Source organism: Equus asinus, chromosome 17 (genome assembly GCF_041296235.1).
Source record: "Equus asinus isolate D_3611 breed Donkey chromosome 17, EquAss-T2T_v2, whole genome shotgun sequence".
NCBI lineage: Eukaryota > Metazoa > Chordata > Mammalia > Perissodactyla > Equidae > Equus > Equus asinus.
The window spans coordinates 38,028,405-38,053,692 of record NC_091806.1 but is presented as its reverse complement, the minus strand read 5'-3'; the positions used below and the strand labels follow the sequence as shown (position 1 = coordinate 38,053,692).

The window sequence follows — 25,288 nt, the reverse complement described above, 5'->3', positions numbered from 1 at the left end:
GGTTTAGAAAAAGTGCCAGGAGAGGAGGAGGGCATATTAAAACTGAGTGAGGCGTGGAGCATGGGCAAGTGGTTGTATCTGGACTGAAGGCACTTGCCCAGAGTCTCTGGCACTCATAAGACACAACTGAGACCTTCCAAGCTTGAAGAAAGGTAGGTCCAGGGACATGCTTTCCTAGGCTTTTGGGTTGATGGCTTCCTCATCCATTGATTCTAAGATCCCTGGGAGAGGGAGAGAAGAGGAGGTCACCTCCCATGGTAAAAGGTGATATTCCAGGTTGGGGTGGGTCGAGTGCAACTTTAAATGTATGTTTGGGAGGTTCAAGGAGCCAATCTTTGCTGCAGAAGATGGAGATAAGGACAGGCACCTGACAGATGATTCTGGATTATCTTGTATTAGTTACTTTTTTCTCTAACCCCCCAGGCTATGAGAAAACGGAGAGCAATATTTTACACTTTTGACTAATTACTTCATATAGTCTTCATGCTCCTTCTTCCATGGTCTTATTCTCTGTCTCTGACATGTTATTTTTATATTCAACATTTAAGAAAAATATCCTCCACATGCAGAAATTGTTGGAGATGTTGTAGGGCAAAGGTGCAGTCCCCAGTCTTATGCAGGCCCTGGGATAGTCTGGGGCCTGACCTGGTTCCCCAACTATCTTTGGCATCATTCATGAGAACTCAAGGCATAAAGTGAGGCTGCTTATAGGAAGTCTGCTAATGAAAGAGACTGTAGATTTCTAGCATTCTTGGGATCTGAGAGAATCTTGAAGGCAATTGTACTCAATGAATTCTTTACTTGGATGAGGTAAATTAAACCCGGAGAAGGGAAATAACTTATCCAGAGTCACACTAGTCAGTAAAAGAGCTAGGAATAGAACCCAGACTTCTTGATTCCTAGTACAGATGTTTTCCCTGCCCAACTCACCATCTCTACATTACCATCATTAGCCTTCTTTAAACCATCCAAGTTCAGCCTCATTTTGGGCCTCTATTCTATTTCATAAGTTTGACAAGGAAAGAGATGCATCCCCTTCAGACCATCCTTGGTATTCTTGGCAATTGTGACCCATGAGGGGGATGGTGACATAAAAATAATGAAACAACAGATTGATGTTGGTGCTGATCTACAAGGAGATTGGAGCCAGTAGAAGAAGAGGGACGTTTTCTAGGTTTCTCCATGCCTGTAACAGGAACAACAACAAAAAAAGGACATCGCAGTTGACAACGTCCCAATGTATGTGACAGATGATGGGACAAGACTAGGATTCAGCATCTTCCCGAATGTGGAAGAAATGTCCCTCACCTCGACACAGTATTCTCTGTTGTTTTGGTCTCCAGGATCTATGAATATAGGAAACTGAAGCCCTGGAGGATAAACACAAATTTTTGTCCTTGAGGAATTTACATTCTGGAGGTAATTAACACATGGATTTCTATGGTATGAAAGTAGAAGCAGTTATATGAACTTACAGTCAGGGTTTTTAGAAAGAGCACCAGACCTGAGTGACCAAGACCTGACGTGTGTTACCACTGAACTACAAGAACATAAGAGTTATTTGAAAGCATTATTTTAATATGGTGTCTGCTCTGGGGAAACTCACAGCCTTATTAAATTTAGAGGGAGAACCACAAGTGATGTTTGAAAAGACTGAACCTACATTTCCTGAATCCTCAGTCTGAAGGCATGTCTGAGAGATCAATGCAGAGGTTCCTTGGCCTTAACAAGAAGTAAACTCAAGTACACGTTCAGTTTGATTAAGAATCATTAGTCCTTACCTTTACATCACTTTTGGTCTCTAGGACATAAGAAATAACTAAGATTTCTTAAACCCCTCCTTAATATCATCGATTGAGTAAGCCCTGTGTAGGGAATGGAGGAGGTGAAGAGTTGTACCTGAGAGAAGGCAGAGACTGCAGTATTGTCAGTGTGTGAGGAGATCAAATCCTGGGGGGGAGGGTGTGTGTGTGTGTGTGTGTGTGTGTGGATGTTGTTGTTGCATGGTGGCCTTGGGAATAGCAGAACATTCTTGGCAATGGGTTCAACATGTGAAAATGCCACCATGTAGGAATGAAATTGCTGCTCTGCAGTATTAAAATAAGTCAAGTATATTAGTGGCTTCAAAAATAAAAAGAGAGAGATTCAAGGTAGGGTTAGGGTAATAGATATGGGCTGAAGGAGCGGAGCTGCTCCTATCAACTGCATTACCCATTTTAACTTGAGGGTGAGGGTACTGGGATGCCAAATAAGGAATTTTAGAGAGGAGAGTGCCAGAGTTGTTTTTGCGCTTTAATATGATGATGCTGGCTTCAAAGTGGGGAATGAAATGGACACACATGGTCAAAAGTGTACACAGGATTTCGTTAAGATGTCATGAAGATACTCCTGATAAAAATTGAATGATAGCTTGGTCAGAGGATGTGGGAGAAGTGGCCAGAGTTGAAATGGTTGCCCAGGATTGGAAGATGATTGATTTTTGATGTCAAGGATGAGTAAGAGAAGGCATCAATGACAAATTACCAGAATGTTTCACATGGACAGCTGAGCTAATCATTAGACCTTCCATTACAAAAAACACTTGCTGGGGCCAGTCCTGTGGCATAGTGGTTAGGTTCACAACTGTGCTTTGGTGACCTGGGGTTCACAGCTTCAGATCCCAGGCGCGGACCTACACATTGCTCAGCAAGCCATTCTGTGGTGGCATCCCACATACAAAATAGAGGAAAATTAGCATGGCTATTAGCTCAGGAACAATCTCCCTCAAATAAAAAAAAGGAAGATGGGGAACAGAGGTTAGCTCAGGACCAATCTTCCTCACAAAAAAACAAAAACACATAGAATCTCATAATCCTCTCATGGTTCTTGTTACCTTTAGCTTTTACTATTCTATATTAGGAACCAACTGTATGACCCTGAAATAATGTCCTCCATATACTTTTCATTGCACCATTAATTTTTTGAAAGGAAAAAGTTGAAGAAGACTCGATATCTTCTCTCTATTTCTTCTGATGTTTGAAGTGAAAATTCTCCCTCTCCCTCTCTAGGAAAAGTTACTAAATGAAAATCAAACTACGGAGTTTATTGTAATGACTTTAAATTGAGCTCAGAGGGGCAGATCTTCCAGCAAAAGCTGGATTAAAGGATGTGGGTTAGATTGAAGGCCAAAAAGAAAGCTACCTATTTTATGTTCTTTTCTGTAAATTGAGATCTTGGGTTCTGCTCAGAGGATACACAAGTATCCAGAAAAGTCTGAACATGCCTACTCAACAACATGTAATAGGTAACCTATCTCGCTAACCCAGTTATCACTGAGACAGACTACAAGATAAAGAGGAGAGTCTCCTGGCCTGCCTCTACGTAGTCTTGACAATAGCTTATTCCATGACAGCAGAAAACAGATGACACCCCTGGCCTTTCTGAGCAATCTTTGAGACAAACTGCAAAGGAGTGGAAACCTCAACCACTGACCACATGGTACAATGAATAACATGCTCTAATAAATCATATAAGCTCGTCTCCTCTGTCTCTCCACATCCCTTAAGACGGGAGCTTTTGGAGCAGGATGCTGACCTGAATAGAGTCCCTCTCTAGCATGTCCTTGAGTGGCAGGCAGTGTAAGAGGAAGTTTGTGTATTATATGCAAAGCTAAAAAATGTGTAAATAACAGCAGTAACAACAATACTACTAGTTCATATGTATTTAGTATTCATTATGTGACATGCACTGGTTTGAGTGCACTATCTCGTTATTAAATTTCCACAGTAGGTTGGCACTATTAGTATAGTATAGTATTGGTATAGTATTAGTATAGTATAGAGGAATAGAGACACAAGATAAAGTAACTTGAGTAAAGAGGACCAGAGCTGGAATTTAAATCAAGGTAGTATAATTCCAGATCCTCTTTGCTTAAGAAGATCCACTCTTCTAGTCTGGTGAATGGAAGAACTATTTTGTTTGTACATTTGTCCACTCATCAGTTAACGGACATTTGGTATGTTTCCATCTTTTGGCCATTCTGGTTAATTCCGCTAACAAAATGTGTATACAAGTTTTCGTGTGGACATACATTTTTGTTTCTCTTGGGCATATAACTGAGAGTGGAATTGGTTGGGTCATGTGGTAAGTCTCCCTTTTACATTTTGAGGTACTCCCGAACTGTTTTCCAAAGTGGCTGCTCCAATTTTCAATCTCAACATCAATGTTTGATACTTCCACTTTCTCCACATTCTCATCACCACTTGTTACAGTCTATTTTTATTTTTTCCATCCTAGTAGGTGTGACGTGCTATCTCATTGTGGTTTTGATTTATATTTCTTTAATGACAAATGATGTTGACATTTTTCATGTGCTCATCAGTCATTTGCATATTTTCCTTTGAGAAATGCCTATTCAAATTCTTTGGCCATTTTTAAGGTTTTTTTTATAGTTGAATTTTAAGTGTTCTTTATGTATTCTGGATACAAGTCCCATACCAGATATAGGATTTACAAATATCTACTGCCATTCTGTGTGTTTTCTTTCCACTTTCTTCATGGTGACCTTTGCCGTAGGAAAATTTCTAATTTTGAATAAATTTAATTTATCTTTTTATAGTTGCTTGAGCTTTTGTTTTTATAGCTAGGGAACCATTGCCTAACCCAATTTCACAAAGACTAGCTCCTATCTTTTCTTGTAAAAGTTCTATATTTTTAGTGCTTGTATTTAGGTCTTTGATCCATTTTGAGTTATTTTTTTTAGTGTGAAGAAGAGTGTAACTTTGTTCTTTTACATTTTTTTACAACGAATTGGGAAGTGTCCTTTCTCTTCTCCTTTTTCAAAGAGTTTATTTATTTATTTATTTATTTATTTATTTATTTATTTGTGAGGAAGATTGGTCCTGAGCTATAATCTGTGCCAACCTTTCTCCATTTTGCTTGTGGGGTGCCGCCACAGCATGGCTTGATGAGTTGTGTGTAGGTCCCTGATCAGGATCTGAACCACTATGCCACCAGCTTGGCCCCTACATTAATTTTTTTAATTATAATTCATTTGTTTTCTCATAGTATTTTCCTCTCTTCCCTGAAGATTACACAATCCACTTCTTATCTTTATTGGTAACTCTTGATTTTCCTTGTTATTACTTGAAATCTAAAGTTACTCTCTTCACCCATCTCCCAAAGAGCACAAGGACATTACAAGACCAATTCTCATCATTCCAATGTCAAATTTTGCTTTTTGTGGATCTAGTATTTTATATTTTGTCCTCATGTTTAACCTAATAAGTTAGATACTGTTGTTATTATTTTGTACAAACATTGTATGCACATGCATGTTTACCAGTTGCTTTGCTCACCATTCCTTCTTGTAACATGCAACATCCTTCTGGGTTTTATATGCCTTATTATTATTATTTTCTTCCTGAGGAAGATTCACCCTGAGCTTACATCTTTACCAATCTTCCTCTAGTTTGTTTGTGAGTTGCTGCCACAGTATGGCTACCGATGAGTGGTGTAGGTCTGCACACAGGAACTGAACCTGGGCCACCAAACAGAGTGTGCTGAACTTAACCACTAGGCCACAGGCCAGCCCCATGCCTTACTTTTGAAGCACATCATTTAGAAGTTCTATTTAGTAAATATCTGTGCTAATATACTCTATCAGGTGTTTACTTATCTGAAAATGTCTTTATTTTACCCTTGATCTTTTTTAAGATTGGCCTTGAGCTGTCAGCCGTTGCCAATCTTCCTCCTTTTTTTCCTCCCCAATACCCCATCACATAGTTGTATATCCTAGTTGCAAGTCATTCCAGTTCTTCTATGTGAGATGCTGCCACAGCATGGCTTGATGTGCAGTGTGCAGGTCCACACCCAGGTTACAAACCAGTGAACCCTGGGCCACCAAAGCAGAGTGCACAAACTTAACTACCCAGCCATAAGGCCAGCCCCTGTACCCTTGATCCTGAAGTACAGTTTTGGTGCAGAACAAATTCTAGGTCTACATTTGTTTGAAAACTATTTTCTATAGTTTTCTGTGTGTCCATAAGTGAGCCATACAATATCTGAATATGGATTCTAATGAGTAGATAATAATGTTCATGTGACTTAAACCTATCCCCAGATAACCTGATTGGGTTACTATATTGGGGAGAGAAAATGGCATAAGAGCATTATGTTTGTGCTTTCTGTCTCAGAAAGATAATTTTATATGTCCTTGCTATTCATTGGCAAGTCAGGATTTAAAGCATTCTAATGTGACAAGAGATTTAAATTCTTAGTGTCAGGGATATGACTCAAGATCATAAATTCCATCCCCAAAGTCCAGAGTTTATAGGGTAAAATCCAAGATTACACATATTGTATTTAGTAAAGATGAACCTGGGGAAAGTTTCTAGCTCTGAGATTGTCACTGTGCTCTGATTAAAAAGGAAGACTACAAGATGCAGGTAATTGGATTGCAGATGATTCTGTGCAATTTATTACTATTATAAAAGTTATCTTTTGAGCCAACTCTGATGACCGAGTGGTTAAAGTTAACTCTCACCACTTCAGCAGCCCAGGTTCGCTTCCCAGTTGTGGAACCACATCACCCATCTGTCAGTTGCCATGTTTTGGCAGCTGCTCACATAGCAGAACTGGAACTACTTACAACTAGGATGTACAACTATATACTGGGGGTTTGGAGAGCCAGGATAAAAGAGGAAGGTTGGCAACAGATGTTAGCTCAGGGCAAATCTTTCCCTGTCAAATAACAAAAGAAAAAAGACTTAAAAAGAAGAAGAAGTTTTCTTTCAAAGGGGAAATGGTTGTAATCAAGGCAATACACAATAATAGGGATAGAGATAATATCTGAGTGCACTCTTGATATATACACTTGAAGACATTTCCCTAATTTGTGGGGCACTGCATATTTACCTCAATTCTATACATATTTCTATCTTTCCAATACTTTCTAGCACCTCGATGTCACATGGCATTTCTCAGTCTCTGTCTTTCTCTCTCTTTCTCTCTCTCTCCTTGCTCTATTTTCCTGGCTGGACTAGGAAATAATGACATTTTCAAAGAGGTTCTAATAGCCGTTATAATAGAGGAAGGGCATGTAGACCAGAGGTTGCTCTACCATTTCCAGAACCTCATCCTAATTTATATTTCTTATTGTAGCACCTTTTCTGCTGCCATGACAACTATGCAAGGAGAGGAAGAGAGCACACCAGGGGCTGACCCTCGTGTATACCAGCCGGGAGATCATGCTTCTCTAAATACGTATCTGTGGAAAGGGATGCCAGAGAAGTTCTTGAAGGGGGAACCCAAAGTCCTCGGGGTAAGTCAGCTGTGGACCTGGGAGAAGACTAATCAGGTTGTAGAATCACATGGATGAGATATAACACCAGATACTCTATCCCACTACTGCATAATACATCAGCCAGACCTAGGAAGATCAGTGTTTTGTGTTCAGGCCTTATCACCTGAAAATGACACAATATTCTATTACATCATGCTTCTGATTAAGTTGTATTTAAAACATAGTGAATTCCGGTCTACTCTAAGGTTGTGGGTCATCCAAGATAAATATATTTAACCTCAGCATGGAAACCAACAAAATAAAAGGACACGTGCACCAGCTAGTGTTGCATCTGCAGAACTTCCTGATAGCTGATGGCCCCATATTGCTACTATCTCTCTCTCAGTAATTTTCTTAGCCTTCTTCTATCTTCTGTGCATTTCTGTCTGGAGTCTCAAGCTGATATGCCTAAAAGAAATGATGGTTTAAAGAAAGATAGTTGAGTGCAAGTGGAAGGACCGTGAATACAGAGGTTTATCTCTAGCCCAAGCTTTAAACCAATGGGACAAAGTCACGATGACACTGTGGATCTTTTTGAATGCCATGGCATAACGTACTCCAACTTCTCTGTCTTCAGGCACCAAACCCCAGGAAAATGGCATATTGCTCTTCTTTTTGTCTTCCCTTGTACATCCTCTCCTTCCTTAGATTAATTCTCCAAGTGAGAATCTTTGTTTCCTGATTTCTGGATCACTCCTATTTGAGCATGTGTGTAGAAGAGCAACACTTGTGGTAGGAGTAGCGTCATAAGTAGGTACCATAAAACACCTCTGAGGAGGTCCTGGTACACTCGTTTTTCTCTTGAAATTAATGAGGCAATTGGGATAGACAGATGAAGAGATAATTTTAGTAAGTTAGTATGTCCACAGTACTTTGTATGTAAGAAATGTGACAGGAGAATATCATCAAGATCATCTGACTATTTCAAAAGGTAGAGAATGAGGGTAATTTAGTGGTTAGAAAGGGGGTGGCATGGGTTCAATTTTGTGGTAAATATTCAGTTTTTACTTTGTTCATCCTTTCCAGGTTATGCAGATCCTGATTTCCCTGATGAACTTCAGCTTGGGAATAATAATGATTACTGTCACGGGGAAATTTGGTGCAAGTTATAGTGACACTCCCATTTCCGTGTACTCAGGGTACACAATTTGGGGGTCGGTGATGGTGAGCAGAATACCGTTTGATACAGTTGGAGACACTATAACATAGTTGATCATATCCTGAGCTTTGGAATCATATCTTAACCCTGTCTTGTAGTTCTCTAACTTTGAGAAAGATCTCTGACCTGTTTTTGATTCAATTTTCTCATATTTAAGGGAGGAATGGTCGTATAAAACTCATAGAAAGCTAAAAAGATCAAATATTTAATGTATATCAGTTAGGATATATTACAGCAGCATGTAGCAACAACGCCAAACCAGAGTGGATTAAAGATTGAAAGCATTGATTATTTCACAACAGGAAGCCAAGAGCTAGTCATTTCCAGAGTTCATTCATTCAGGAGTTACCTCAATGAGGCAACCTCAATGAGGACTGCAGGCAGACCATGGCAGACTTGTTGGCATATCTCATTGTTCGTAAATGTTATGTAGTGCATACATGTTTTCTGTTCCCAAGCCAGCTATGGGCAAAGGTCATGGACTTGCCAGTGTTGGCTTGAACTACTCAAGATTCTTGTCTATGGCTGGGAAGGGTTGATTGAAGCTCATGGGAGGCTGAACAAAATGAGGATTTTGTTAGCAAGGAAGAAGAGGAGACACGGCTGGTATGCAGGATTTTATAGTCAACTATCAAATCTTAGCATATTGTTAGCTTGGCAAATGCAACTGCTGTTGCATAAATTTTCTTCCTAAGTTTAGTAACAATAACTATTATTAAAGTTGAATAAAAATTTAAGAAAGAGTAAAAATTTCACCCCACAACAAAATACAAGAGAATTTCTCTGTACATTGAAAGCGTAAATAGAGTATAAAGTAACAAGTTTTACCTACCGACGAGAGGAAAATACATTTGTAATTGGGTTTGTGTAAGAATCAGGGAACCGACTGAAGTCTGCAGAGTTTCCATTTATCTACAAAATTCAGAATGAGATTGTTTAGAGTTTAAAGTCTATAATGAGCTGGCTTTTTGTGCCTTCTTGTCTGTTTGTAGAAAAAATGTTTAAAGAACAGCAAATGCTATTCTCCTTCGGGTCAGTTGTGCAATGCTTCTGGTATCTGATCACACTGATGTCAGTAGTAGCCTTTATTAAACTCTTACTAGGATCTAGACATTCTGCTGAGTGCTTTATATGGGTAATTCCATTTCGAACAATCATCCCAAACTTCTGAGAAAGGATTTATCATTGCCCTCATGTTACTGATGAAGAAATTGGAACTTAGATCAAGTGACTTTCCCAAGATCACACAATTTTATGGTCTGTGAATCAGGGCTCAAATAGGGCCAGTCCAATTCCAGGATTTCATACATCTGACCACTCTAGTTTTCTGCTTCCCCTTTCATTTCTTTTTCAAGACCACATTGGAAACCAGTTTTCATAATTTACACTTTTACACATGTTCACTAGATTACCAGGAACTGCAAGAGCTGTGTTTATCAATTGAGACATCGCTCAGACCCTTGTAGGTATCCCACTAGAGGAACCTTTGTTAACTAGGGGGACATTTTTTGCTGCTACCTTCAGGTATTCTTTCAGCCTTCTTTCAGAAACCTCATCTGTGATGTGCCTCCTTCTCTCCCTTATGTAGACAAGAACCGATACCAAGAACCAGTCGCAAATCTCTGTTCTATTTGGCCCTTTAGTCTCCAGCAGAGCTAAATGTCCTTTATCGGAATTATATAAAATTCTCCCCACATTAGTCTATTTATTCAAGTTTTCTTTTGTGTACTTTTGGAACACTGTAAAGTTTTATTTTGATATATCTTTCTCATTCCTTGTTAAGTGTTTTTCTATCAGAACTTTATGAATTTTTGCTACGGTAAATGAAATTCTCTTATTAAATCTTATCTTCAAACACAAACACACACCTATTTATAATATGTACATATTGTTTCTGTGTATAATGATGTTCCCCTGTGCCTTACTGAATTTGCGTAGAGTGTATAGAAGTTTTTAGTTGATAATCTTGGATTTTTGCAGTATAACATGCTCGTATTTAAATAACAGTAATTTTAACCATTTTCTTCATATATTTTTCTTATATAATCATTTTGGTTAACATACTAGGAATAGTAACACACAATAGTCTTATAAGTTTATGTGGATTTTCACTTTAATGAGACAGTCTTAGTGTTTCCCCATTCAACATGATAAAGGCTTTTAGACTGTGACTGATGTTCTACCATGTAATATAAAATGCAACTCTACATTTTATAAATAATGTTTGTCAATAATAACGTGGAAGTCTATTAAATGTCTTATCAAGATTGTAAACATGAATAGCAGTTAGCATATGAGTTTTCTCCCTGAATCCATTAATTTCATAAATTATATGAATATTTCAAGATTAAAAAATCTAGACATGTGAAGAAATACTCCAGATGTTCATGATTTATTTCACATAATATGATGGATGATTCTCCTTGCTGTTCCTTTTCCTGAGGAGACTTCGTTTATGTTAATCATCTCTGTGTCTTGGTAATTAGAAATTCGTTGAGGAAATTTATCAAGGTGGTTCATTAGATCAGGCGTTTTTGGTATTAAGACAGAAGTTTTGAAACTTCTGCAGTCGAATACAACAAGCAAACCCAGAAACTGAAACTGTTAAATACTGTAAGGCAGGGAGTCCAATCGACTTCACTCTGGTCATTTGTTCTAAATGTAAAATAATTACCCAAAAGATGGAGTCAAATGAAGTAGTACAAACTAATCATCATCTGTACAGAATTTAAACATTTTCTTTGCTATAATTTTATGTACAACTTTTAATAGTCATTTTAAATAAAAATAATCATTAGGTTTTTTTCTTTTGTAAAACCTTAGTAAATTTTGATACCATATTAGGGTTAGGCATATCGGGAATTGAGAAGCTTTCTTTATATTTCAATCCCCTCAAACAGTTTAAATATCATCACAATTACACACTTCTGAAAGGCTTGATAAATTCTCCTGTGAATCCGTCTGGTAGAATTTCTTTGTTGTTTCTGGGAAAAGGGCCATTTATTTACAAACTTCTGTGTTTGTTTCAATATAGTTTGTTTAACATAGTTCTCAGATTTTGGGATACGTTTGAATAAGTTATGACTTCAAATATTTATTTAAAGCTTTTTACCTGTATTTTCATTTTTGTTTTTAGTTTCTTATTTCAGGTTCCTTGTCAGTTGCAGCAGGAACTAGAACTACAAGAGGTCTGGTTAGTAATATTTCCTCGTTTTTGTTCCAAAAGGAAGATTAACTGTGAAAATGTTCTGACAGAATAGAAAACAAATTTTGTTTATTCTTAATAACTAGGAGAGATGGTAAGTTTTACCTAGTTGAAAGGGTCTTTCGAAACTTGTAATACAAGATGTCTGACAATAGAATTACGGACATGAGAATGAAGAGTTTGGGACAGTAGTCGCTGAGAGAATCGTTTTGGAAATACAGAGAATCCCTAAGAAAAACCATCAAATGGATTCATCATACAAACCCTACAACTTGAGATCCAGGTCCCCATGACCGTGGCACCAAGTATTGGTGTGACATCATATTTATTGACTTATTGATGAAAATATTTATTCCAAGTCTATGCAGAAAGGATTTTGATTCAGTTTGCAGGGAAAGAAATTCACAGCAAGGCTGTTAAAAAAGAAGAAGCAAATTTAAAACACAGCTTTCGTGCCAATATGTCTTTCCCAAAGACAATGAGGCAAAAGCCCAGATCTCAATAAATGTTTTTCTACCTAAAGCGATATTTGATTTTTCTTCCCTCAAAGGACAAATATCAAACCATGGAGATGATCAATACGGCTTCTCCAGATCTGACCTCAATCTGTCTCCCTAGGATGTCCTCCAGTTATAACCATTAAAATCTACCTTGTGCTATAGCTACTCTAAACGTCTCATACTTTCTTCGGGAATTTTAAGTCTTGTAAAAAGCCTCAAAACTTCACTGAGAGAAGAGAATATAGGAAAAGGAATACACAGCAAAGGGAGATATTACACAAAACGCATGGAGGCATGAGAGGCAAGTGGCATTTAGAAAATAATGAGAAGTTAGGCACAGACAGAGAATATGGTAGGAGATGGACACAGACAAAACTATCCGACTAAAGTGTAAAGGGATTGAAAGCCTTGCTAAGGAGATTGGAATTAATCTTATTGTCCCATGGGAGTCATCTGAAGGATTTAAGCATGGGAATAACTAGATCATATTTGAGTTTTGGCAGGAGATTAGAGTTGAAGCTTCCATAAGGAAAGAGACAAGTTGGGAGACTATTGCACTAATCAAGACAGAGAAGATGAAATGGGTTGGACAAGAAGTGGTGGGTGTAAAGTGATTGATAGAGACATATCTGAGGGTGTTGTTGGATTGTTTAATTGATTTTCCTTCCTTTCTAGGTCCAAGGTAGCCTAGGAGTGAACATCACCAGCTCTGTCTTTGCCGCATCAGGGATCATAATCACTATGATCAGCATGATTGGTCTTGCATTCAGTTACTATAACTGGAACCCTAGAGAGGGGTTGAAGAATTATTACAAGCGCATACATATTTCAACGGTTAGTGCTTCCTCTTTTCATGGGATACTGTGGTGGAAGCAAGCCACAGGAGCCTGGGTTCTGGCAAAGATAACAATCAGTATTCCCTTATTGATGAATCACTTTCGAAAGTTGGAAGTGATTGAGACATAGGGCAATCTTTTATTTAGGAGTCAGGACCACATCTCATCTCATCTTTCTCTTTGTTCCTTCTCTAAATGTGATGAGGGAAGTAGGAAGAAAGCCCTCGTAGCTATGGGACACAGACTCTGTAATAGCGTGTTAAGCATTTTGCATAATTTTTCCTGTTTAATTTCAAAATACCTGTAAGTCTGTACTGTTACCTACTCTAAAACTGCAGCCAGATGTCAGTCTCTCTATCCCCCAGGGCATTCTGTTGGAGCCTGATGCAGTTGCCTGGTTCTCTAACAATAAAGGAAAATTATCTTGAACATTAGCTTAGAAATGGTGAATAACCAGTATCCCTCCCAACATCTCTGGATGTTCTTACAAGATTAAGCACTTTTGGCCTCAACATCCAGCTCTTGGAAAACTCTCAATCTCTGTTGCATATTTCACTACTTTTCTGTAGCACTTGCCTGCATCCAAAATATTATCTTAATCACTTTATTCTCCAAATTACCACTTACACAAGATTTTGTAGGTGATGAAACATCTAGAAGTTTTGGATAAGTGCGGGAAGGAAGAGTTATTGCTGCACCCGTAGCAGACTAAAATGCAATGGAATCTTTATTACTAAAAAGTCTATTAGCCATTCTCAACACCACTGAGTTTTCTGTTACCTCCCTTCCCTTTGAGCTTCCAGCCTTTCACTGTGCTGCTTGGTTTTTTCTTCCATTGTCTCTTTTGCAAACCCAAATTTGGAAATTCAACATTCTTCCTAACTTCTTAAGCAGATCAATTGCATTAACTTTTCTTCATTCCTAGCTAATCCTAGGTGAGTCTCGAGTGCTATATATTCATTCCAAATAGTCACTTCAGTGTCTTTCATAATATGATTCACTCCCCTTGAGATTTCTAACTGTTCATACAGTAAGCAATTTTATTTCTTACCACTCCTTCAAAATAAAAACAAAGTTTGTAAAGAACTTAAAAGATTTTCCAGGATGACACCATTAGAAATTGGCAAAAGCAAGATTGGATCCTGGAACTTCCTGCCTCTAATCCTCCTATTCTTTAATGTTTTTTATGCAGTTATGCTGAAAAAGAATCTTACTTCCAGTGTCGGACGTTCTCTCCACTCATAGACTTTAAGGGCACAATGATAGGGACAAAATCCACAATGGACCAGCTTCATAGGGCTGGCTCCTGGACACGGGACCTGTGAGGTCACGCAGGGCTTTGTAGATAGAAGTTTTGTATCCTTGGTTTACTGCTCTGCTGTTGCTGCCTTAAATTCTTAATACGGTTTTAACAAGAGGTCCTATAGGTGATGTAGCCTTTCCTGCCTCTATCTCAATCACCATCTCCCAGAGGCTGTCACCAATTCTTATTGTGTGAACCTTTTTTCTGCCTGCCCTTATATCAGACACATCCATAATGGCTTCTTGAGATCTGAAGCACCAAATTTGTTCCTACCTGGGCACCTGCACAGTCAGTAAACAGGTCTATGAGCCTACACTTTATGTTCAGTCCTGGGTTGGGCACAGTGGGAGACATAAGAAGGAGAGCAGTCTTTACCTTTAGGAAGCTCCACTCCTCCTGGGAGAAAAGTAGAAATGTTGGAAAGCAGTTAGAGATTGACAAAGGCCCAAGGGCTTACTTTTGAATATAATTATAAAGAGAGGTTAGAAAAAGGTGAGCTCTTTGTAAGAAACGTACAGCGCAGACTGCATGGAATCATTAGGAGAACCAGATGAAACTGCCAATGATCAACTGTACTTGATCTAAAGATACAATGATTTCACATGGCTCAAATTATGTGTATTACATGTATTTTTCTACTTATTGTTGGAAATCCAGCCTGACACTTGATTTTGTAAATAAAGTTTTATTGGAACATAGCCACATCCATTTGTTACGTTTTGTCCATGGCTGCTTTTGTGCTGCAGCAGAGTTGATGGTTAGTGACCAAATGTCCTGCCACACCTGAAGTATATGCCAGCAGGCCCCTGATAGAAAGTTTGTTAACTCCTGTTCTACCTCACTAGATGGAAAAATCCCTGAGGTTGGGGAAATTAGCTGTTTTGTTTGCTGCTCTATTATCTGTACCTACAATTTCTGAAACACAGCGGCTGCTGAATATGTTGAAGACATGAGTAAATAGATAAAGGAACGATGAATGCAAATATTCTCAAGGTTCACTTGAGTCAGTGTCACTCATGTCCTGGGCTCTTGATCTATTGGCTCTTCCACAGCAGAAGCACCATTCCTATCTGTGGAGAAAAAGGAAGAATATTTAGACCAAAGAATCCCAGGAATCAATGCAGGCATCTAATTCAAGTTTTTAGGAATAAGAGTACTGCCCAATGTTTCTAAAATCTGACCATTTTTGGCTAAAGATTAGACCTAAAGTCAATTCTCTGAGAAGATGGATTAAAGACCAACTAACTTGGTGTTCATTGTTGCATTAGTTTCTTATTGTTGCTGTAACAAACTACTACAAACTTAGTGACTTAAGACAACGTAAAATTATTATTTTATAGTTCTGAAGGCCAAAAGTTTGGAATGAGTCTCACTGGGCTAAAATCAACTTGTTGTCAAGGCTGTATTTCTCTCTGGGGGTTGTAAGGGAGAATCAGTAACTCTGCCTTTTATGGCTTTTAGAGGCTACCTACATTCCTGGGCTTGTCATTCCATCCACCGTCTTCGAAGCAATCAGTAGAACATCTTCAAATCTCTCTAGGACTTTGACTCTTCTGCGTCCTGTTTCCACTTATAAGCATTCTGTAATCATTTAGGGCTCACTGGATAATCCAAGATAACCCCTGCATCTCATGGTCAGCTATTAAGCTTAATTCCATCTACAAACTTAATTCACATATTTACAGTTTCTGTGGATTAGGATGTGGACCTCTTTGGTCTTTTATTATCCTTCCTACAATTATTACTCTGCTTTCGATTACTAAGATATGAGATCACGTTATTGTGTCAACTATAAGGAATCCATAATGTCTGAAAGAACTAAGTTGATTATTATCTTGATGATCTCTTCCCCCATTTTACAGCATTTCACATTCTGTACCTACAATAGCACTGGAAAGTAGAGGGTGGGGAAAAATGCCCAATTCAGTACTGATAAAAGTGACAGGATAAGTGACATTCAACAGGCTATGAACTTGATAAGAGTATGGCTGCAATTAAGAGCCAGTTTCTCTGACCTCTGGCCAATTGTTCTTCTCTTTCGGTATTGTAATCAGTGGTCAATGATTTGAACTTGTCATCTCTATTCCTCATGTTCCTTTGTTATGAATTTGCCCTTAGGGTATGGAGGGTATAGTGCTCATTTTAAGTGTGCTGGAGTTCTGCATTGCTGTGTCCCTCTCTGTCTTTGGAAGCAATGTCACCTGCTGTAAGCGTGAGAGGGTGAGTATTGGATTTACCTTGAAGATATCTGAATTCATTTCCTATTGCTGTGTAATGGATTACACAAACATAGAGGCATAAAACAACACTCATTAATTATCTCTGAGCTTCCATGGGTCAAGATTCTGGGCACAGCTTGGCTGGGTTCTCTGCTCAGGATTTATAAGGCTGTAATTAAGGACTTGGCTGGGGCTGTGGTCTCAGCTGAGGCCTCTGGTCCTCTTCCATGCTCACATGGCAGAATTCATTCCCTCTCAGCTGTGGAACTCATGACAACTTATTTCTACATTGAGGCCTACAGGAGAGAAAACGTTTTTGGTAATTTAAGCCTCTTTTAAATGATTCACATGATTGGATCAAGTCCATCTACAATAATTTCCATTTGGATAAACTCAAGGTCAACTGAGTAGCAACCTATTCACGGTTTTGATATCCCATCATAAACAAAGGTCCCAGCCATACTGCAGGCAAGGGAATCATACATGCACATGTGTGACCACGTGTTGTCTTAGAATTCTGCCTATCACAATGGATAAAGAAAAGTACTTTTCTTTATCCTTAACCCCTCAAAGGGCCTCCTCTCTTAGTCTAGAGCAGAGTATGCTTCACAATGGAGAGGTCCTCAAGGAGTGCCAGATGTTACTCTATTATCCTATGATTGCAGTCTTCCATGGGCTGATGAAAAAAGTCAGGGTTTCACACTTCTCTGTCAGTGTGTGCAAACTTGCCCATTCTCTTACCCTGAGACCTACAGCAGATCCTCCTGGCTGCTGAGCAGAAAGGATGTCACCTGGAGGGGATTGGGAAGTGAGAGGACGCAAGAGACCCAGAGGCACTAGGAAGAATAGAACAAGGATATCTTCCAACAGTTGAGGGTTGCAGGGTAAGAAAATAGATATTAAAGCCCAGGAGATGCTCATTAGTTTCATTACTCAAAGGTCTGGTCAAACAAAGGCTAAACCCAAATCACAAAATAACAATAGTTCGATAAGATTATTTTTTTGTGCTCTTTCCCCCCATTTTGTTCCTTTTTACTTTCTTTTGGGGGTCTCATGCTACACCACATCCCCCACCCCCAGAGCCCTTCCCCATAGAAGAGAGATTGACTAAATCACATTGACTTTATTAGTGGACTCTTGAGTTATAAGACCCTAGAAGCGAGAGTTTCTCAGCAAATCCAGTGATTTTGTAATTTCATTAAGTGAAGCATTTGAACCAGGGGGCAACCTCCTTAGTAATATTCACATCATAATATCTAGGCCTGTGTTCCCTTCTGCTCCTAGGTTAGTTACAGAGCTGGGAAATATTGCTCCTGCTAATTCCACTTCTTATAGAATTGGCAAGTGTGAATCAAGAAAAGCAATGGCTTTGGGACATAAATTCCTAAGTCTCTATCTCTTCCTAGATCTCCTCCAACATGCACTCCATTTCACGTTGAATTTGTGGAAGAAGGACCAGCATTTCCCTTCGTTTCCTAATGATTCCTGCCATGTTGATCAGTGTGGTTTTTGCAATGTTTTTGTCATGGCCAGCAAATCAATGATTTGGGTACGCTGTTGTCATCAGCATGAACAACCAGGTTTGGTAGAAGAACTCGATATATTTTCCATGACACTTAGGTTTACCCAGCTTGTTGGGCACCCTCATCCACATAGTAGATCCATCCACTTGCAAGACCACAGCAACAGCTGTCAGCATGTCATGCCAAAAGCCTTCGCTGAATGGTTTTCCTAGATATAGCCTCATCCAAAGAATGCCTGAGAGACCCCACCAAGTTGATGTTGAGACTGAATTCAGAGAAGAAACAGTAGACTCTGATAATGATGACATTGTGTGGATAGGAAAGGAAAAGTCTGAGGTTTTTTGCTTGACTCACCTATGGCATTCTGATTGATTCCACAGGTTGTGTTCATTCCTATGACAAATCCTCACATGGCAGAAACAGCATCTCCTGCACCAGTGAGAGCACATTTGATACCACCAACAGATTAACAGCAAAATGTTCCAGAAAACATTTCTTGACAGTTATGCAAGAACTCCACTTGGGAAAGTGCCAGAATCCAACTCTTACATTAATATATTTACACCTATAAAATTCAGAGCGATGTTCTCATTTTTCCCCAAGAACTCAACAACTCATTTCACTGGTTCTTTATTCACAATAGCAGAAGTTAAATAAATATAACATTCATTTTATGAATCAAGAGCCCTTGAAAATTTTTCCTCCATCTTCAGGACTTTTATAAAAGGACGTGAAGGTGGTAAAGAAGATTTGGTAGAAGAAGGGCAAAAAAGATATTGCTGAAGTGAGGCCTCCATGCAGACTACATATTTCTGCTTCCCTGGCCAATGCTCTTCCCACTTGTTTGACTTTCTTGTCCTGCCTTTAGGAATGCAAGGTGATTTTTCCTGCAGAAAATTGAGATGTATGGCTCTTCCCTCTGTTTCTTTTTCCTGCTAGGCTTCTCCCATAGAAAATACCTTTGACTAGCACAGTCAGTACTCACATGTGCACAAACTATTATTTGAGTATAAATACACATAGAGTAAGAATCACATCCTGGTCAGATACAACTTGTATTTTCTCTCTCTCTCTTCACCTTCCATTTCTTCCCTTTCTCTCTCATTCTCTTTCCTACAGGGCAGGGTTATACCCTAATCAAATTTGCATCCAGTGCCATATATGTGATTGAGCAACACATGGTATTTACTGAATGTTCATTAAGTACATTTGATTTATTACAGAGCAAAAATTAATTAAATGAAATTGGTACTGCCTACTTCCCATTCAGATGTGATATGGTGGCTTCTTGGCATGAATAATAATTTTTGAATGGATGCTGGAAATTGTCACATTTTGTGGTTGACTGCTCAAATTTTCTTTTTATCAAAGAGTATTGCCCTGTTTTGGGCAGGCGGTTAAGTTCAGTTTGATTCTTTTGAGACTTTGTAAGGCTTTTATAGGGAGAGTTTAGACTTGTTATGACTTTTGGCTAGTTTAGATTTATTACTAACACATAACAAAACTGAGCATGAAGGAGTTACAATTTCCCTGGTTTAGGGTGAAATCCTGCCTTGTAACCACAAGGTTAACGTGGGAAACAAAGTAACCAAAGTTTCTGAGCTTGCTTTGCAGAACAGCTGGAGGACCACTGATAAGAGAGCAGTTGCAGACAGCCCCAGCCCCACCTGACTAAGCATCACATAGGAGCATTGAGATGCTAAAATGACCAGTTGTCAATTTTAGACAGCACAGACTAAAAATCCACTGCATGCAACACAGAGAACACCCCCCCTCCCAAATTTGCACATGTGATCCATGTAGAAATATGAAAAGCAGTCCTTCCTGTGCAGAGGATTCTTAGAACTCCAGCCCCAAAGCTACATGTCCCGTTTCTCTGCCTAAAACCCTGGATAAAAATCTTTCCCTTTTTCCCTTCAAAGAGGTGGATCTGAGTATGAACTCGCATCTCCTTGTCTGGCTGCCTTTCTATAATAAACATCTTTCCTTGCCGCTAGCCAGGCGTTCCAGTTATTGGCCTTCCTGTGTGGCAGGTAAATGAACCTGGTTATTCTTTGATAGGACTTTTGGAATTTCAGCCTGTAAATGTGTATTATTTGACAATAAATTTAAAAAGACTTTCTTGCAGATTTCAGAAACTCTGTCTCTGCTATAGCTACTTATTTTATGGTTCTCTGCACACTAATTCCAGCTGCCTCAGCTCCTTAAAACTCTGATCTCTGTCTTCTCAGTGCAATAAGATCCAGAATCTATCTCCTTGAATCCATCTCCTTGACCATGGTCTGGAAAGATCCTTCATGCAGAAAATCAGAACAATTGTTATATTTACATTTGTTTCCATTTTCTCAATGTGGAAAGCCCTACATTGACTCCTGTCCAATGCCCACAAGTGTTTAAAATGTTTTCCAATTTTCTAATTGTGCAGAGTGGGAGAGGAAGTCTGGTTCCATAATGATTGGAAGAATCGTGCTTTAATTTTAAAAATATGCCAGTAAACAGAGATGGCTTTTCATCATTCTGTTGACTCTGTCTGGAAACCTCTTACTCTCCTTTGTCTAACAGTCCTTTAATTTGTCTGCCTCTTACTCATTCAGCAAGTCTCTAGTTAGATGTCCCTTCCTCCAGGAAGTCTTTTCTGCATCACCAGGGGTGGATTAACTGAGCTCCCTATATGCTCTCTTAGAATACTCTTGTTTACCTTACAGAGAACTGCTTTCCTGGATTATGATGGTATGTTTACTTGTGTGTATGTCCCATAATCTCGAGGGCAGGCACTCTATCCTTTTTCACCATTTTATTTGCAGCACATAGCACACTGCTTGGGTGATGGCAATTTTTCTCTAAGAGAATGTTGAATGAATGAGAACTGAACACCACTTTGCTTTCCTCCTCCCTATAAAGTAAATATTGATTTTATGTTGCAAATGAGGAATCTTAGCTTTAGAGAAATAACAAAGTCACGCACTAAGTGACTGGTATTGGGTTTGTCTTAGGCAAAGGCAAGCCTCTTTCTATGATACCAGCTTCCTCTTTGATTTAGAAAAGTGCCACATTAATTATTGCCATGCAAGAGACTTGTTGACATTCTACAGATATTCATCTCTACTGGTGGAAATTCATGCAAACAATACATTTAAGTTATGTATATAGTAACAACACACAGGTCTCCAGGGAGACAAGGAGAATGTGTGAAATTGTGAAAAGTGGCTTTTCAAATGATTTTTAAATGTCGTTAAATTAGTTCGTGTATACAAAGTCCTTTGAGCAGAGTCTGACATACAATAAATCCTCAACCACTGATCTCCACTGATATGTACCATATACACTGATATACCAGTAATAGTGGTAATAACCCCTATTATTTTCCTATAAAAGACTTTGTGAGGGAGTAACTGCTCATTCAGCAAATTTCACAACAGACTTCCACACCCATACTAGGGACACAGGCTCAGTTAGCACATCCGATTTAAAAAAGGAACTAATTGTGCAACTCAGAAATATTCAGCACCACCTTTGGCAACCAGACAAATTGCCAGAAGAGGAATGCAGAGGTGTGGAGTGGGGACAAGTTATTGTACCTGGACTGAAGGCACTTGCCTAGAGTTTCTGGCACTTATAAGACACCCGCAGACGTTGCTGGCTTGAAGAAAGGTAGGTCCAAGGACATGCCTTCCTAGGCTTTTGGGCTGATGGTTTCTACCTCCACTTGTTCTAAGATCCCAGGGAGTGGAATGAGAGAAGATGAGGTGACCTCCCATGGCACAAGCTGGTATTCTAGGTTGGGGTGGATTGAGTGCACCTTTAAATGTACGTTTGGGCTTTGGGGGAACAATGTTTGCTGCAGAGGATGGGGGTAAGGACAGGCTCCCAACACCTGATGCTGGATTAGGTTGTTTTAGTTCCTTTTGTTCTCTAAATCCCCAGGCTATCAGGAAACTGAAATCGATATTTCTGACTATCAACTAATTATTTCATGTACTCTTAATATCCTGTCCTCTATGGTCTTTGTTCTCTGTTTCTGAATTATTATTTTTAATTTAACATCTACAAAAATATCTACCACATGCAGAATTTGGTGTAAATTTTGTAGGGTAAATGTGCGGTCCCTAGTCCTATGGAGGCCCTGAGATAGATTGTGACGTGAGTCACTTCTCCAGCTATCTTTGGCACAATTCATGTGACACCAAAGGTAAAAACTGAAGATATTCATGAGGAAATTTGCTAATGAAAGAGACTGTAGATTCTTAGCACTCTTGGGATCACAAAGAAGCTTGAAGGCAATTGTTCCCAATGCATTCTTTCCTAGCAAGAGGTAAAGGAAACCCAGAGAGGGCAAATAACAAACCAACAGTCACACAAGTAGTAAAAGAGCCAGGAGTAGAAACCAGGGTTCTTGATTCCTAGTAGAGACCTTTTCTCTGCTCAGATAACCGTCTCTGCATTACCATCATCACCCTCCACCAAACCACCCAAGTTCAGGCCTCCTTATGCGCGTCTATTCTATCTTATCGGTTTGACAAGGAAGGAGATGTGGCCCCTTTAGACCACCCTCCTCATGGTCCCTCCTTGGCAATTGTGACCCATGAGGGGAATGGTGACATAAAGATAAGAAAACCAAAGATTGCTGTTGGTGCTGATCCACAAGGAGATTGGAGGCAGTCAAAGAAGACAGGGGAGGTTTCTAGCTTTCTCCACATCTGTAATAGCAACAACTACAACAAAAAGACACTGTACTCGTCAATGTCCCAATATAATTCACAGATGATGGGATAAGAGTAGATTCAAAGTCTTCTCCAATCTGGGAGAAATGTGCCTCATCTTTATCTAATATTCTCTGTTCTTTTGGTTTCCTTGATATTTGAATACGGGAAAGTTAAGCCCTAGAGTATAAAAACAAATTATTTTCCTTGGGGAATTTACATTCTGGAGGTAATTAACACATGGATTTCTATGGTATGAAGGTAGGAGTAGTTATATGAACTTCTAGTCAGGGTTTTTAGAAAGAGAGAGCACCAGGTCTGAGTGACCAAGACCTGACATGTGTTACCACAGAACTATGGAGAGAACAGAAGAGTCATTTGGAAGCATTATTTTAATATAGTGTCTGCTCTGGGGAAGCTCAATATTATTAAGTATAGAGAGGGAGAACTATCAGAGATGTTTGATATGACTGGACCTATATTTCATAAACACTCAGTCTGAAGGGATGTCTGAGAGGTCAATGCAGAGGTTCCTCTGCTTTAAAGAGAAGTAAACTAAAGAGAACCTTCAGCTGGATTAAGAAGAATTATTAGTACTTACCTTTACAACACTTTTGGCCTCTATGCTGTAAGAGAGAAATACCTAAGATTTCTTAAACTCCTCCTTACCATCATAGGTTGAGTAAGCCCTGTGTGGGGAATGGAGGATGTGGGGAGTTGTACCTGAGAGAAGGCAGAAACTGTAAAGCACTATCAGTGTGTGAGGAGATCAAATCTGGGGAAGGGAGGTGCTTTAGTTGTTTCAGGGTGTCTGTGGCAGGGGCAGAACATTCTTGGCAAGGGGTTCAACATGTGCAAATGCCCCTGTATAGGAATGAAATTACTGCTCTGGAAGTATTAAAATAAGTCAAGTGTATTTGTGGCTTCAAAAATCAAGAGAGAGAGATTCAAGGTAAGATTAGGATAATGGATGTGGGCTCAAGGAGCAGAGCTGCTCCTTCAACGACATTACCCATTTTAACTTTACAGTGAGGGCCCTGGCGTGCCAAGGGAGGATTTTAGAGAGGAGGGTGAGAGAATTATTTTTACACTTTAATATGATTACTCTGCCTACAAAGTGGAGAATGAACTGGACATACATGCTCACAAGTGGACATAGGAGAACATTAAGAGGTTTTGACAATATTCTTGATAAAAATTGGATGATAGCTAAGTCTGAGGTTGTGGCAGAAGTGCCCAGATTTGAAATGATTGTGTAGGGCCTGAAGAACATGATTAATTTGGACATCGAGTGTGGGTAAGAGAAGGCATCAATGGCAAACTTCCAAGTTTCTTATCAGGGAAACCTGAGCAAGTTGTTGGGCCTTCCATTAAGAAAAACACTTGGAATCCCATAATCCTCTTATGGTTCTTGTGACCTTTAGCTTTTGCCATTCTGTATTAGGAACTAATTGTAGCACTCTGAAATAATCTCCTCTACATACTTTTCATCGAACTACTAATTTTTGAAACAAAAATGTTAAAGAAGGCTAGATATCTTCTGTTTATGTCTTCTAATGTTCGAAGTGAAAATTTTCCCTACACCCCCCTGCAACAAGTCACTAAATGAAGATCAAATTATGTGATTTGTTGTAATGACTTTAAATTAGGTTCAGAGGGGCAGATCTGCCAGGAAAAACTGGATTCGAGGATGTGGATTAGATTGAAGGTCAAAAAGAAAGCTACCTATTTTATGCTCTTTTTTCTAAACTGAGATCTTGGGTTCCATTCTGGGGATGCTCAAGTATACAGAAAAGTCTAACTCACCTACTCAATGACATGTAATATGTAACCCATCTCACAAACCCAGTTATCATTGGGTCAGATTGATAGATAAAGAGGAGAGTTACCTGGCCTGCCTCTATGTAGTCTTGTATGCAGCTTGTTCCATGAGAGCAGAAAACAGGGGACACCCCTGACCTTTCTGAACAATCTTTGAGACAAACTGCAAAAGGGAGGAAGCCTCAACCACTGATCATATGACACAATGAATACCATGCTCTGACAAATGATGTAAGTCCTTCTCCTCTACCTCTCCACCTCCCCTATGACAGGAACCAAGTGGATCAAGAGGATGTAAGGAATAAAATCCTTCTCTAGCATGTCCTGGAATGGCGAAGTATTGGAAGTTTATGTTTTATTTATAAAGCCAAGAAATGGTTAAATAACAGTAGTAACAACACTAATAATAGTTAATATGCATTTAGTATTTGGTTTGTGACACGCACTGATTTAAATGCATAATCTCATTATTAAATTCCCACAAGGAGCAGGCAGTATTATTTACAGCATAGACTTCTAGAAACACAAGATTAAGTAGCTTGAATAAAGAGAGGCAAAGCTGGAATTTAAATCCAGGTGGTATAATTCCAGAGCCTCTTTGCTTAAGAAGATCCACTCTACTAGTCTGGTGAATGGAAGAACTATTTGGTTTGCACATTTGTTCACTCATCAACTGATGGACATTTGGTGTGTTTCCATCC

General features: G+C 39.1%; 2 protein-coding genes across 4 annotated transcripts in view; both read left to right on the top strand.

The window, feature by feature from the left end:
- LOC106844390 (membrane-spanning 4-domains subfamily A member 4A-like) lies at window positions 1-20,575 on the top strand. 3 transcript variants are annotated; one of them, XR_011495100.1, is made up of 8 exons: window positions 13-152; window positions 7,141-7,300; window positions 8,348-8,485; window positions 11,617-11,673; window positions 12,861-13,019; window positions 16,443-16,544; window positions 17,950-18,092; window positions 18,447-20,511. XR_011495100.1 is itself a non-coding variant. In XM_014861798.3 (7 exons), exons 2-7 carry the CDS (start codon window positions 7,157-7,159, stop codon window positions 18,534-18,536), a joined length of 690 nt encoding a protein of 229 aa, XP_014717284.1. In that variant the 5' UTR covers window positions 13-152; window positions 7,141-7,156; the 3' UTR covers window positions 18,537-20,575. The 3 variants fall into 3 exon arrangements, 2 of the variants coding, with proteins under 2 accessions (XP_070344011.1, XP_014717284.1); XM_014861798.3 differs by lacking the exon at window positions 17,950-18,092 and having other exon boundaries at window positions 18,447-20,575; XM_070487910.1 differs by lacking the exons at window positions 8,348-8,485; window positions 17,950-18,092 and having other exon boundaries at window positions 1-152; window positions 18,447-20,495.
- A 913-nt stretch (window positions 20,576-21,488) lies between these two features.
- LOC106844391 (membrane-spanning 4-domains subfamily A member 4A-like) overlaps window positions 21,489-25,288 on the top strand; it is a 34,702-nt gene continuing 30,902 nt past the window's right edge. The window contains exon 1 of the mRNA XM_014861799.3: window positions 21,489-21,717. The gene's annotated coding sequence lies outside the window, so the exon portion shown is untranslated. The remainder of the gene's footprint in view (window positions 21,718-25,288) is intronic.